Raw genomic sequence first — 13,159 nt, 5'->3', positions numbered from 1 at the left:
AAAAATCTCTACATAAGTATCGAAGTACATTTCGTTATTGAACAAACACCATTCGCAAATAAACACAAAAAAGTAAAACATTTTGCCGTAGACAGGGTCCTGTGTGTCCTGTCCTGTCCTGTCCTGTCCATTGGTGAGTATTTTGACAAATTGCCCGATTGGACATTGAAACATTTTATCTGCCATGTCGTCGATGGGGCCAATGGGCGTAGCACGAGGCTGGGATGAGGGTTCTGTGGGTGGTATGCGGCATGTGGCATGGGGGTGATGGGCTCTGGGCTATGCGTTGGGTCAGTGCGTGGCATTTTGGTCATTTATATGGACACTCGTCCTTTTTCATTGCCAGTTGGTGTCTCTCCTGTAGCTTTCTCTCTCTCTCCTTCTCGCTTCTCGCTTCTCCACTATCCCTGTCTCTGTCTGTACACATGTGTGTGACGGGGGCAGAAGCCCCAACCAGCTCCGAAGCGAACCAGAACCCAACCAGAAGGGCCGCCTTCGGGAGCACATCATGGCGAATGACAGATTAGCAAAGTCCCAATGGACATTTGTAACCGAACTGCAGAATGCCGGCCACTCGTGTGGGCGGCGGCGGCGGCGGTCGAAAGAGGAGCTCGAGGGTTGGATTGGAGTGTAATTTAAATGGCCTGTCCTGTCCGGCTACCAGAACGCAGCATTGTTGACCGCTTCCCACCTTCGGGGGGAAACTCCCTGAGTCCCTGGAGACGGGACGCCGTTCTCGGCTGGACGCTTCTTATCGGCCGTGATTACTTTCTAATCCGTGGCAGCATCAGGAGCGGTCCAAGCGTTGACACAAACAAATGACCAAAAGGCAGGAGTTGCCAGCCTGTAGCCTGGAGTTGGACCAGAACCAGGAGCAGGAGCAGCAGACGGAGCTGGAGTCGGAGTCGGAGTCGGAATGACAGGGCACATCAAACGGGTCAGAGTGAAAGGTATTAATTGCTATCGCCATCGACCAGGTAGGCTGGACCATGACCAGGACTAGTCCATCCTGTATTTTGTGGTGGGTGAGAGTGTTTTTAATGTGAAAGCAATTTCAGCAAATCTCTCGTCAAACGAAACAGCCGCCTTTCTTCCTCTTGGCTGTCCAGGCAGGTCCTCCTGCGGCTGGCAGGTACTCCTCGTCCTCGTACTCGTACTCGTACATGTGGAAATTCTTTAGTTATTATGACCAAAGTGGCCATAATTATTTTGATGTTGCTTTGTAATTAGTGTTCGATCAGCCACCACCACCCTGGGAGTCGGAATGGAGAGTGAATGAAGTCTGGAGAAATGGAGGGAGAAATGGGAAAATGGGAAAAAGGGAAAGTGAAAAATGGCATTTTATGCGTGGCTGCCTCAACAGGGAAATTACGCACTTACTCCGCATGCTCGTACTTTGGGCTGTTGTTAATCGAAAAGTGAAATTCGTTTGGAAAAAACTAATTGCAGTCCATTCGCTGCAATGCAACAAAATGGCTACCACAAATGGATTGGCCGAATGACGAGGAGGGAAGTGGTAACAAATGATTATATGCTGGAGATGATCTATGTGGAAAATGGAGGGGGCTTTACAGAAGCTTTAGCTTCGAATTAGCTAGAGAAGGCATTTGGATTGGAGGAGGTGCTCCATTTACTAGCCAAAACCATCCTTAAATGCTGTTCATGCTCAAGGCTATAGGGTATCCAAAGCCACCGTGTTCTTTTGCCATTTGAATGCGTAACTCTGTCAGGCATTTGAATAATGGCCGCAACTCCCGTTGACGAGCACAACAAATTTCATTGCAACGTCTCATACTATCAATGTCGGCAATATGTCAAATATAACAGCAGCAGTGGCAGCAGGGGCAGCAGGGCATGGTTGCATGAGGCAGACAGCGGGAGTGGCAGCCACGTGATGCCAAAATAAAATGAGAGATGCAGAGGCTGCGCCAAAACGTTGCACAGGCACAGGCACCGGGAGAGGCACCGGCAGAGGGGCATAAAAATTCATTTTGAAAACTTCTCCTCCCTATGCCCTGCCCCGATGGCGCTCCCGCATGTGAAGCAGAAATTAATAATGACGCCAACAGCGACGACGGCGCGACGAGGCTATACGGCTATATATGTATCTAGATGATGTCGACTGGGGGCAGAGAGGCATCAGACTAGAGATGGCAGCGTGATGGGATGATCCTCCGAATGGAACAGAGAATAACTCAGCAAAGATGTCTGTTAACAGTCTTTCGTGATTAGGCTCGTGTCACGCTGCCATCTTCTGGGCAGATCCCATTGCAATTGCAGACATCAAAGACCCCAGACCCCAGAGCCCAGAGGCACAACATCGTTTTTGCTGTGCCAGCCTCTTGCCATTGGCTTGTTTGAGTGACAGATCGTTCTGCTCGAAACTTTGAAGTGGCAGGAACCCCGTGAGATGTCTGAGGCAACCGTTTAAGATATAATTAACTCGGAATTTGTACACACACGAAAATTGGCAACGAATAAACTTGAATCAATATTCAGAACAAAACAAATGACAAACACAATTTCCCATTATGCGAGAATTGTGTTAACAGAGAAATAAAGAAATAAATAAATCGCTGAATCAAACAAGAACTTTGTCCACTGACAAGCCACTCAACTCATTGACATTGAAAAGAAAGAGACCCGCAGCCCAGGGCAGGGGCCACAGAAACACAAATTAGATTAATTTGGGCAATTTGAAGTTTCGTTGTAATGAGTTTTGGTCACTCATTTGGGTTCTTGGCTCTGACATTTTTCCCTCATTCTCGTTCGCTTTTGTTGTCTTCATTTCGAGGGTCGGCGATTTTCTTATCCAGTTTTTCGGCTTTCCTCCATCATTATTGACAATTGTGCGTGTGAGTGTGTGAGTGTGTGAGTGTGTGTGGGGCCCCAAAAGAAAAGACAACTCAAACACCAACTTTTATTCATCTTAGAATTATATTATTCTGTACCATTCCCCCACCGAATGGGGTTTGTTGTTGCTTATTTATTTGACTGCCCGAAATGTTGAAGTTGCCCATTTTTTGAGTGTGCCAGGGCGACATCAGTTCCGCATTCACAGATTCCGACTCTGCGACTCCGTTGCAGTTGCATCTCCCCGGAGGACAGGGCGGAGAAGGAGAAGGAGGGGGCGGTGTTGGGGGGGTGAACATGTTTCTTATTATTTTTCGCTGATTAATCGATTGTCGGCTGCGTGTCGCTGGCTCTCCCTGCCGCCATATGTCATCCCCAGTGGCTGCTGCAGCGTGATTCAGACACTTGTCACTGGAAAAATGTAAACACGAAATGCATTTATGTACAGAAATGTAAAAAACGTATCTGAGCAAAATGCAAATATCTCGCCTCTGTATCTGTGTTATGTTTGTGTGTGTGTGTGTGAGCGGGGAGGTGGGTGGCTGCAAATAAAAAATCGTTTGACATGAAGCGTTTCAGTTGAGAGACCTGCTAGGATTTGGAGAGCCATTGCATAAGAGAATGTTGAATATTTTAATCTTATACATGTGATGCCGAAACAAGATACAAATGTATCTCCAAGACAGAAAAGTATTCTTCAAAGCTGGAAAATATTTTTTTAATTAATAATAGTAGTATTATTTCAGTGATACAAAAGTATCTAAAAGATACGAATGCTTCTGAGGCTTAAAGAGCAGACCTAATTTACAAATATGTAATTGCATATCTTTGGGAATGTATCTCAAGCGTGAAACCCTTAAAATTTATCTACAAATTGCTCTAAAAAAACCCCTAATAAAATGTTAAATACTATAGGTCCCATCTTGTTCCATTAGACACTATTTTCGTGGCTTCTGTTTTGTGGTGGCTGTACGCAGCCCAGAGGCCAGAGGCCAAAGCTTGAAATTGGAAAATGAAAGCGAAATCTTGCGCAATTCCCAAATGCTACATTTTTACCAAAAGTCGAGGCCCAACGCCATCATCCCAGCTCGAATTGGGTTGCCTCTGGGCTGCCTCTGCCCAGCGCATTGTTTTCCCAGTGTTTCCCTTGCCGCTGTTCCCGTCCCAGTCCCTGTCTCCGGCTCAGGCTGTTTCCCTGCGGGCTCTGGGCTGCTCCGTTCTCCGTTCCCCCCCTTGGTTTCAGATCCCGGCTGCTGCTGCTGCTGCTGCTGCTGCTGCTGGCTCGGTCTGGGCTGCTTTTGATGATGATGGCATTTCCTTTGGTAGTTGCGTACGTCATAGATTAATGACAGCAATTCATCAAAATCACTCGATGGACATGACGAACAGCCGAAAATTCAGGAGAAGAAACCGGGTCCAGCAGCCCTAAAGAGCAACAGAGAGGGAGATATACGGCCAGGGCAGCAATTTTTGTATTTTTTCTTGTAGATTTTTTTGCGTTCCAGCTTCTGGAGTTTGCTGTGAATTTTTATCAGCAACCACCACCACAAAAAAGAAAAGAAAAGAAATGAAGAGTAAGCTAATATTGGGGATTACTTAAAGCCATCTGCTCTAAAGAGGCATATCGGATAGGAAACACTCTCTGGAGATACTTTTCTTATCGATTCAGATTCGGAGGCGTCAAAGTGCATCCATCGCCTTCGCCTGGGTGCAGAGACTCAATGATTAATCAATTGCCGGAAGAGATGGCAAACTCACGGCAAGGTCCAATGACAACGTTTCTATGAATAGAAAGAACTCTTCACATAGAGGAACACACTTACATTTACCAACCAGAAGATCGTTCGCCATACCACTTAGCATGAATCCGGCATTAGTGCGGATGCCACTTGAGCAGGGGGCAAGAGCAGGGGCATGGGTATAGGTATGGGTATGGGTATGGGGATGCATGCCACGTTCAATTAACAACAAAAGTGTGACTGTGACACATCTTCGGGGCACAGTGCACACACACACACCTCTCCTCTTCGCCTGCTCCATCTGGGGTCTGTGAGTTTTTATTCAAGACTCTTGTCTGGCATTATCGGCAACTGATTAATAACCATTGTCTCAGGGCCCTCTCGCGGCACAATCCCAAAGTATGTGTTCGTGTTCTCCCCTCTCTTCGGGGGAGCCCAGGGCGAAGATCTTGTTCCGAATTATGTATTTTGTCTTGTTCTGTGAGAGGTGTCTCGGTTTCGATTGTTTCCTGAGCATCATTCCTGAGAATAAATGAGAGGGATATATGTGTAAGATTTCATATTTTTGGCTTGCTTATAAACTATTTTTACCAGGCTTCGAAATCAATCAAAAGAAAGAGCATTTGTTCTGCTGAGATTTCTGGCTGTCTGCTTGTAATACAATCCTTTGAGTACAATATAATTGTTTTTTAAGTGCCGCACAAATTACTTAATCACGTTTCGTTGTAGCTCTTGGAAAAGCCCTGGGCCTAAGACTACTCAGACTGCGCCCTGACATTCCTTCTGCCTTGGGGACTGCTGCTGCTGGGGTCCTGGTCCTGGCGATTATTCGTCTTTTTTGTTTGATAAATGTTTTTATCACCGCATCGAGTTCATTCATTGCCGGCAGCGCTTAATCTGAATGCCATCGTCAACTGATGGCAGCGCATTAGTTTGCCACGGGCTGCCAAGGGGGCTGGGGGTTGGGGGGCTGGGGATTTTTGTGGGCTTTGCCAGGCGGAAGTTTCATTACAGTTCGCCCTGAAAGGAAATGAAATGAATGCCGGCCCGGAACAGCAACAGAGCCCCTCTCCACCATGGACTGCCTCCCGTTGGAGGCGCTGAAATCGATGCGTATCTTGAAGGATGATTTGCGGTGAAAACTTTCAGTTGAAAACTTTTTGAAAACCATAAAATAATTAACACTTGATTATTATTCGGGGAGCTCTTTCAACATCGCTGTCGCTGCCGAAGTTTCGCCAAACTTTTTGCCTTAAGTGTCAACATGGGTGACATCGATTTAATTTCCTCCCTCCCCCCGCCCACCTCCCACCGCCCGAAACTATTTCGTTGCAATCTAAAAACCGATTTAGACTTTTGTCGCTGTCAGCAGCAGCAGCAGCAGCAGAGGGGATTGCGTGGAAGATGCAAATTGTTGCAGTGGCATGCAGATGAATGCAAATGTTAATTTATCAAATTTCAACACTCTTAACGGCGTTGTCCCTGCTTTCCTTTGTTCTTTCTAATAAACTTAAGTGCAAGTTGCATGCCCCGCCACCAAAGGGAAGCCAAGACAAAAGACAAAACAAAAGCAACAAGAATAAAAAATTAATGTCAAACAAAAGAAAATCCACCATTATTATGTGCCACGCACACACAAATGGAAATAAAAGGAAAAGCCACGCAGTCCGTCGGTCGACTTTGTGTTTCCTCGAGGAGGGGTTTGAGAAGTTCTAGAATAGAGTGCAGTAACGGCTATTAAAGATGGAGAAGAGCAAAAGTAGAAGGTGTATAATATTTCATTCAAATAGCTCTTAGGCGGCCTCCTTTCCGAGAGGAACATTTTACTTGAATTTAGCTCATATTCGAAGAGAGTGAAAGAATTTACACTATCCCTTAGAATCGAATTCTCAACTTGAACTATAACACGTTCTCCCATTTATATCGCAACAGATGGACTTGTCATCCAATAATGGTTTCTTCTCAAGAATATTTGTACCTTTGTCTTCTGATGGCCATAATTTGACTCATGGTTTCTCTTCTCATAACTCTTTAAACGCCCCAAAGAGCCAGGACAAAGCGTGAAAAATTCAGCTTTTCATCCCCGCCAGGGAAATTCTTTTCGGGAAACCATAGTTCTGTTCTGTTCTGCTCTTCCTTTCTCTCTTTTTTTGGCTGTGGAGAAACAAGGGTGACATGATGGACAGACGTCGACGTTTTTCATCAGCGCTCGTCATCTTGTGTCATCGTCAGACCGGGACTGGGACTTCGACTTCGACTCTGAGCCATGCCACGCCACGCACAATTGTGCGTATGGCTGCCACTGCCACTTCCCGGGCCGCCATTCTGTCTTTGTGGCACTGTGGCAGTGGCAGTGGCAGGGGCAGGGGCAGGGGCACTGGTGGTGCGGTGCCTGAGTGGTTGTTGCTCCGAGGGCTGCGATGGTGGTGCGTATTTTTGTGTCACATTCCAATCTATATCAATCTTGTGTTCGCAATGACGGATGACATTTGTCAATGTCAGACATTTTCGTTTTCCATTTGAGCCTCTAATGGCAGACAGGCACAGGAGCACACACACACACAGACACACACAGACACAGGACAGGACAGGGCATGGCACACAGGAACAGGAGCAGAGAACTCGAGCAGGGTCCCTGGGTGCCAGCCTTAAAGTCACAGCCTTGCCACTTGCTAAAGCCAGGACCCGCTCCCACTCCCACTCCCACGCCCAACGCCCCCTTTCGACGAACGCATGAGTTTGACGAATCTGATGTCAAATATTTTCGTTGTTTCCCTCATTTTTTTATGAAAAGCATTTTCGGGGAATTAGAATTGGCTTCTGCTTCTCCCCTCAGCAAACAGGGAACTTTTTGGGGTGGAAGCTCCACCCACCCCTCGGCGGCATGTTAGTGTTTGCCCAGAATCTGGGTGGCAGGAATCAGTAAATGTGTTTGCACTAAGTGTTTTCGATTCACAAATATTTGCATTCTTGTCGGGCTATGATTTGGGGGGAGTCTGGAAGAGATGGAGGGGTCCTAGGGGAGATTTTATTGAAAGGGAGTGATATTAGAGAGTGTTTTGATGTGTGGGAGAGTCACTTACTATTGTAGAAGAAGGATTTAGTGTCTAAGGAAAACCTTTAGGCGTCTTCCATAAGGATACTAAATACCTTGACCATCCCCCCTCTTATTCCCCTGGATCATTCCCCAAGCGTTTATCCAATCCAAAATCTATATTACACATCACCTCTTGAAAGGGATTGACTAATCATTAATCACTTGGCTAAATGTTTAATTCCGCAGAGGACCACAGGACGGGGTCCATGTCAAAACAAACACTCGACATCATTCAACATTAAGTAATGATAAGACCAGAAACCTGCGTGTTTCCCTGACCTCTCCCGAACACCGGACTATAAAATATGATGAGGGAATGAAACAATGATCATCGGCTCTCGAGGAAGGAGGAGGACTCGAGAGTAAACAGGAACCACCCGCAAATCAACGGCACAGAGGCGACAAAACAGCAAACTGTCCAAAACCGAAAACAGAACCAAGAGACCAAGACCATAACCAAGACCATAACCAGAACCAGAACTGAAAAGGAACCGCCGTTTTGTTGAACATCATTAATAACAAAATACAACGAGAGAGAGACTGGGAATCGTTTTGGGATTAATGAATGCTCACGAGAACCAGAGATGCCCCTCCAGAGATGTGCTAAGCGCACGTCCAGCCCCAGTCCAAGTCCAAGTCCCAAGGATCCTGCTGCTAGAGGCGGAAATTAATGAACTTTTGTTGAAACGCATGCCCCGAAATTCAAACCGAAATAAAAACAAAGAAACCCAAAATGCATAAACAATTGAAAAAGTGTGATGATTGGATGGAATCGGAATGAAGTCGAGTGGAGGCATTTCCCCATCGACCATCGAAGCTGGAGGCCGTGCTGTCTGCCTTGTTAGAGACACTGTGTATCCTTTAGCAGCACTTTTGTAGACTTTATGTCGACGTTGCGTTTTGTTAGATCGATTCGAGTGGGCAGGAGGAGGCTTTGATGATTGATGAAGCCCCAATGTTAATTTCACACCCAGCAGATATCGCATACAAATCGAATTAAAGACCCCAAAGCCCACAAACGATTGTTAATTAATTTCCACCAAATATTGATAAATGACTCGTAGCAATGCAAATTTACACTCAAAGAAAATACAGAAGAGAAGGCACTGGCAGAAGAGTTTTCTCCGGGTGTAGTCTCGAGGTGGCTCTCGCTCTCCAGATCCCAAAACGAACTATAAATAGATCTGTGGTCCGTGTGATAAATGATGTGCCGAAGAACGGCTTCAAGTGACGGTGGCAATTATGCGAGGAGCCAACTGAGGCCCAAATGACAGGTCGATTGAGTTAACGTTAACGCTAAACGCTAACGCCTGCTGCCCCTGTCCGAGGGCCCTCTGCTGAGGAGGAGGATGTGGATTGGTAGGAGTGGCTGCACTCTCTGGCTACCAGCTAATTTTAGTGGCTATTTCTGTATGGGAGCCTGCAGACCGACCGCCGACCGCCGATCGCCGCACGATCGATCGCCAATCATTAATAATCCATTGGAACAAGGTCTTCCTCCGCCAGCTGCCCAGCTCTTAGGTCTTTTGTGGAGCAGAGCAGAGCAGAGCACGAGTGTGCCACCAGGGCCAAACAGGTGTGCCTTGATGGGCCTCTCCTGTATCTCCTGCTGCTCGGGCTGTCTCTCTGCTGGGGCTTTCAGAGAAAATCGATCATCGTCACGCCGCTGCCAGAGTCGATTAAAGTGAGCGAATTTTCATTACCAGAATTCATTTATTTTTTGTTGTACAGAGAAAAATTATAATTAAATATCCCGTTGATTGGCTTTAAGGCTTTCAATTTTGTAAGAGCCACAGAAAAATATACAGAAAGACCACACAGAAAATTGGTAGTAGAGATTGTTAATAGAGGGGGAAAAGCTAATACAAATTCAATCTATAACTTACAGGAGCCATAGGAGATGCCAGAACCAGAGGCAGAGCCAGAGCCGCTGCCGATTGTGTCAACAGTGAAATGGAAACTGATCTACGACTGTCCGCACATCCCATTCGCATCTGTCGCTGACGATGAGGATGAGGAGGACTCTGCCTGGCACTCCGCAAAGTCAAACGCCATAAATCACTCACTCCGCACAAAAGGATAAAGTCAAAACACAAAACAAACAGACACCCATCCATCCATCCATCCTTCCACCCACGCGGCGAAAGGATGTGTGCTGTGCGTATGCAAAGTGAAGTTTTATGACGGTCATTGCCTGGCGATTGACATTTTGAAGGACATCATCGACTACCTACGGCAAGGATTACAAAGGATTGCCGAACAATTGTATGGCCAATATTTGCATATCCATTCGATACGCCATTCCGACATGTCAAGGACACGCTCAATGGTTAAAGAAAAGAGTCCTGGGTGAAAAGTCAGCAGAGAAAGGGCCAGAAGGGTGCCTAAGGTTAAGGGTAGGGAAAAGAGAGCATTTCTCTATGCATTGTTCTGCTGCAATTGAAGGACATGTGTTGAATACTTTTGAATAAGGGGAAATTTCAGCTGAATTCTGTGCGTCCCCGAACCCCTCTTCAAAGATCCACAGCCATTCGCCGACTGGGAGACTCTTGGCCTTCGTGCCGCCTGAAATTGTTGCACATTTGCATAATTATTGTAATTATCAATAAATATTCATTAGTGTGAGGCAGATGCTTAAATTTAATTCGCTTTTAATTAGCCCCATAATAATTACACTCTCTGAGCCATCAGCCAGCAACAAGTTGGTTGCATTGTACGAGTACGGGGTCATAATGGATACTTTTTTTTTTGGCATATAATGGGGTATATTCCATGATACTTTGTACTTATTTAAGATACTCTGACTTTATTGAATAATTGATACTAAAAGAGGAGGCCATGAATCAATCGTTGAGATATATTTCTATTTACTGATTTCCAAACATGAAAAATCTGTTTTCAAATGCTCCAAATGTTCTGCTGTTATCTCTCCGAACCAGTAGCCTTTGTTTTAGGCCACCAACTTCATATTGAATGATGTTCCCTTGGTTCTCTGACCAAAACTTAACCTTTATTTAAATCATTTCTTACCCCAAAAATTCTGTAATTAAAATTTAAGGCGAGAGGGAGAACCAGAAGGAGCATCGCAATCAGAATCAGCCATTGACCTCACGCAGCTTAGAAGGAAAACAGGTTTTTCCGAATCATTTGAGGGCAATGGAGCGAGGGAGAATGCAGGCGATAAATTTCCTACCTGTCAATGGATGAGTATGAGCGCTACCTTAATGGCATCCGAGAGATAAACCGACATTTGCTGCCCTTTGATTTTGTGCATTGGGTGCCGGTGAAAGACCTTTCCTTTCCAAAATGGCTGACCGACCAGAAAAGAAAGCAGAACTCGAACAAAGCAAAATATTCAATGTTCAATTTCAATGTTTTTTCATACTCGTACACTTGCTGCAGCTCCACTTAAAAGGCTGTTTTCTATAATAACATGAATTATTTAACGAAAAAATAAAAATTACTCGATGAGCGGAGTATCAGAGCCCCCAAAACACGCACTAAATGGGGCACAGGAAGTGTTGTGTGAGTGAAGTAAAGTCTGGGGCACCAGTCTGCGATCTGGGGTATGGGGTAATGGCTGTGTCAACAGGGCGGCCCCTGGCCAATGGAGCCACGGACCCGGACCTGGCAATGAAGTCATTAAAATTTCACCCTTATTATGGCTTTTAAAGTGATTGCAAAATGAGAAGCAGCGGCAGCAGAAGCAGCAGCAGCAGTACAGGGTATGAAATGTCTTCATTAAACATGCATCAAATTTACGATTAAGTAAAAAGTGCACGCACATTTTCCTTGTGAAATAATCAACTGGCCCAGGCCATGGCTCCTCTCTCTCTCTCTCTGTGTGGAAGGTGCAAGGAAGCAATTTCCTGTAATTGCCACCATTCTTGTTAATCACACTCCATACAGGTGGAGGCAGAAGGTACATCCAGTAGCCGCCACAGTGAGGCATCCAAGTGCAACAGGCACAATCGTTTTTCTGTTTTTGCGGCTGCCTTCTAAATACGCGATGAAATATTTATGAGATGCACACCATCTCCATACAGTCCGTACTCCACTGAGGTTGAGGTTATCTTCTGTTCTCCTGGAGCCATCCATAATTGAGGTCCTGTCTGCTGTCTGGTGTCTGGTGTCTGGGGTCCAGGGAAACTTCCGCTTTGCGCGCCACAAATCGATCACTTTAGCAACTCTTAATAATATGCCTTTAGGCTTCACTTCATCACAAAGGAAATTAATTTTTTGCACAGAAATTATTCAAATTGTTTTTGGGATTTTTGCCAGCAAACTTAATGCCTCTACTTTTACCACAATTTAGCTAAAGCCAAAGCTGGCAAAGAGGATCATCCAGACGCCATATTTGGCGCACAAAAGCGTCGCCATTAATTACTCCAATCAAATGAGGACTTTTTCTTTTTCTTCTCCATTGGGGTTTCAGCTGGATTTGGTCTCTGGCTAATCTCCGGCTCTCTCTCTGGTACTCTATCCCCGTAATTTGCCACAATTAACGACTGATCAGCAATTAAATTTGCATTACCACTGAGACAGAGACACGACTCTTAATCGGCACCTGGCGGTACGGCGGTACGGCGGATCAGCGGATGATGCCGCAAAAGTGCGTGGATAATAAATACCCCACTTCATGCGATCCATCAGTTTGTTGGCCATATATGTCTGTGCGGTGGGTCGTTGGATGGCCGCTGATTGCCGCTCGGACGGGACATTGCAGCGTGCCACATCAAAAACAAGTTAAGGCCACCACCGAGCGACGCACAGTGGGACATTAGCCGAAAAGCTGGGGCAAAAGTCATTTCTCCACTTGTGGCGAAGATCTCCTTCCGTATAGACCCAAGAGAAAGACGAGTGGTGTCCGAAACAATAACAAGAGTAAATGCATATTTTATTCTGCACAGAGAAAGACACAGGCTCCGCTCCAGAAAAACGCCGCTCCACAGAGCATCCGAGTGGCAGTTGGACTCCAGTTAGATACGGTAGCGCCGGGTCAAGGTCTTTCCTGCGCTTAAGGCGCGACTGTACCAACAAGTGGTGTCATTATTTAATAGGAATCACAGGGTGTCAATGAATGCGACTTACTGGGTATCCAGGTCAGTGATTGCCAGACGACCAGAGTCGGACGTGAAACCGTCCAGAAGAGTGGCTGTCGAGGAATTGCCATTCTCCGCGTACTGGCTATCACTGTCGCCCGACGTTTCCCCAGTTAGGTGTCTTGGGTTTGCGAACTCCATTCCAATGGCATTTCTGGCCAGATTCGGATCCTTGTACTGGTTGCGCCAGGCCCGAGTGTTGTTCCCGTACTCATTCACGGCGGCATCCTCCGCCTTGGACTCCAAGTCGGACAGCACTTGCAATGTTTTGCGTGATGAAAACGGCAGCATATTGCTTCAATTATTGCAACTGATGATTTTTCGAGTAGAGCAGTTTTAATAATGAATAGTCACGTATATATGTACAT

General features: G+C 45.9%; 1 protein-coding gene and 1 long non-coding RNA gene across 4 annotated transcripts; both read right to left on the bottom strand.

Moving 5' to 3' along the window:
- Positions 1 to 2,677: 2,677 nt before the first annotated feature.
- On the bottom strand, positions 2,678 to 9,664 carry LOC108157523. Of its 3 annotated transcripts, none has more exons than XR_004471958.1 (3): positions 9,576 to 9,664; positions 4,677 to 5,114; positions 2,678 to 3,264 (listed from the first exon to the last, which is right to left on the bottom strand). It is a non-coding gene; the product is annotated as an uncharacterized LOC108157523 (long non-coding RNA). The 3 variants fall into 3 exon arrangements; XR_001775203.2 differs by having other exon boundaries at positions 4,872 to 5,114; XR_004471959.1 differs by lacking the exon at positions 2,678 to 3,264 and adding an exon at positions 4,121 to 4,371.
- Positions 9,665 to 12,555: 2,891 nt separating this feature from the next.
- Positions 12,556 to 13,159, bottom strand: LOC108154302. The gene is made up of 2 exons (XM_017284556.2): positions 12,781 to 13,159; positions 12,556 to 12,717 (listed from the first exon to the last, which is right to left on the bottom strand). Exons 1-2 carry the CDS (start codon positions 13,080 to 13,082, stop codon positions 12,669 to 12,671), a joined length of 351 nt encoding a protein of 116 aa, XP_017140045.1. The 5' UTR covers positions 13,083 to 13,159; the 3' UTR covers positions 12,556 to 12,668.

Source organism: Drosophila miranda, chromosome 2, assembly GCF_003369915.1.
Source record: "Drosophila miranda strain MSH22 chromosome 2, D.miranda_PacBio2.1, whole genome shotgun sequence".
NCBI classification, from domain to species: domain Eukaryota; kingdom Metazoa; phylum Arthropoda; class Insecta; order Diptera; family Drosophilidae; genus Drosophila; species Drosophila miranda.
This window is presented reverse-complemented; position numbering and strand designations above follow the sequence as displayed.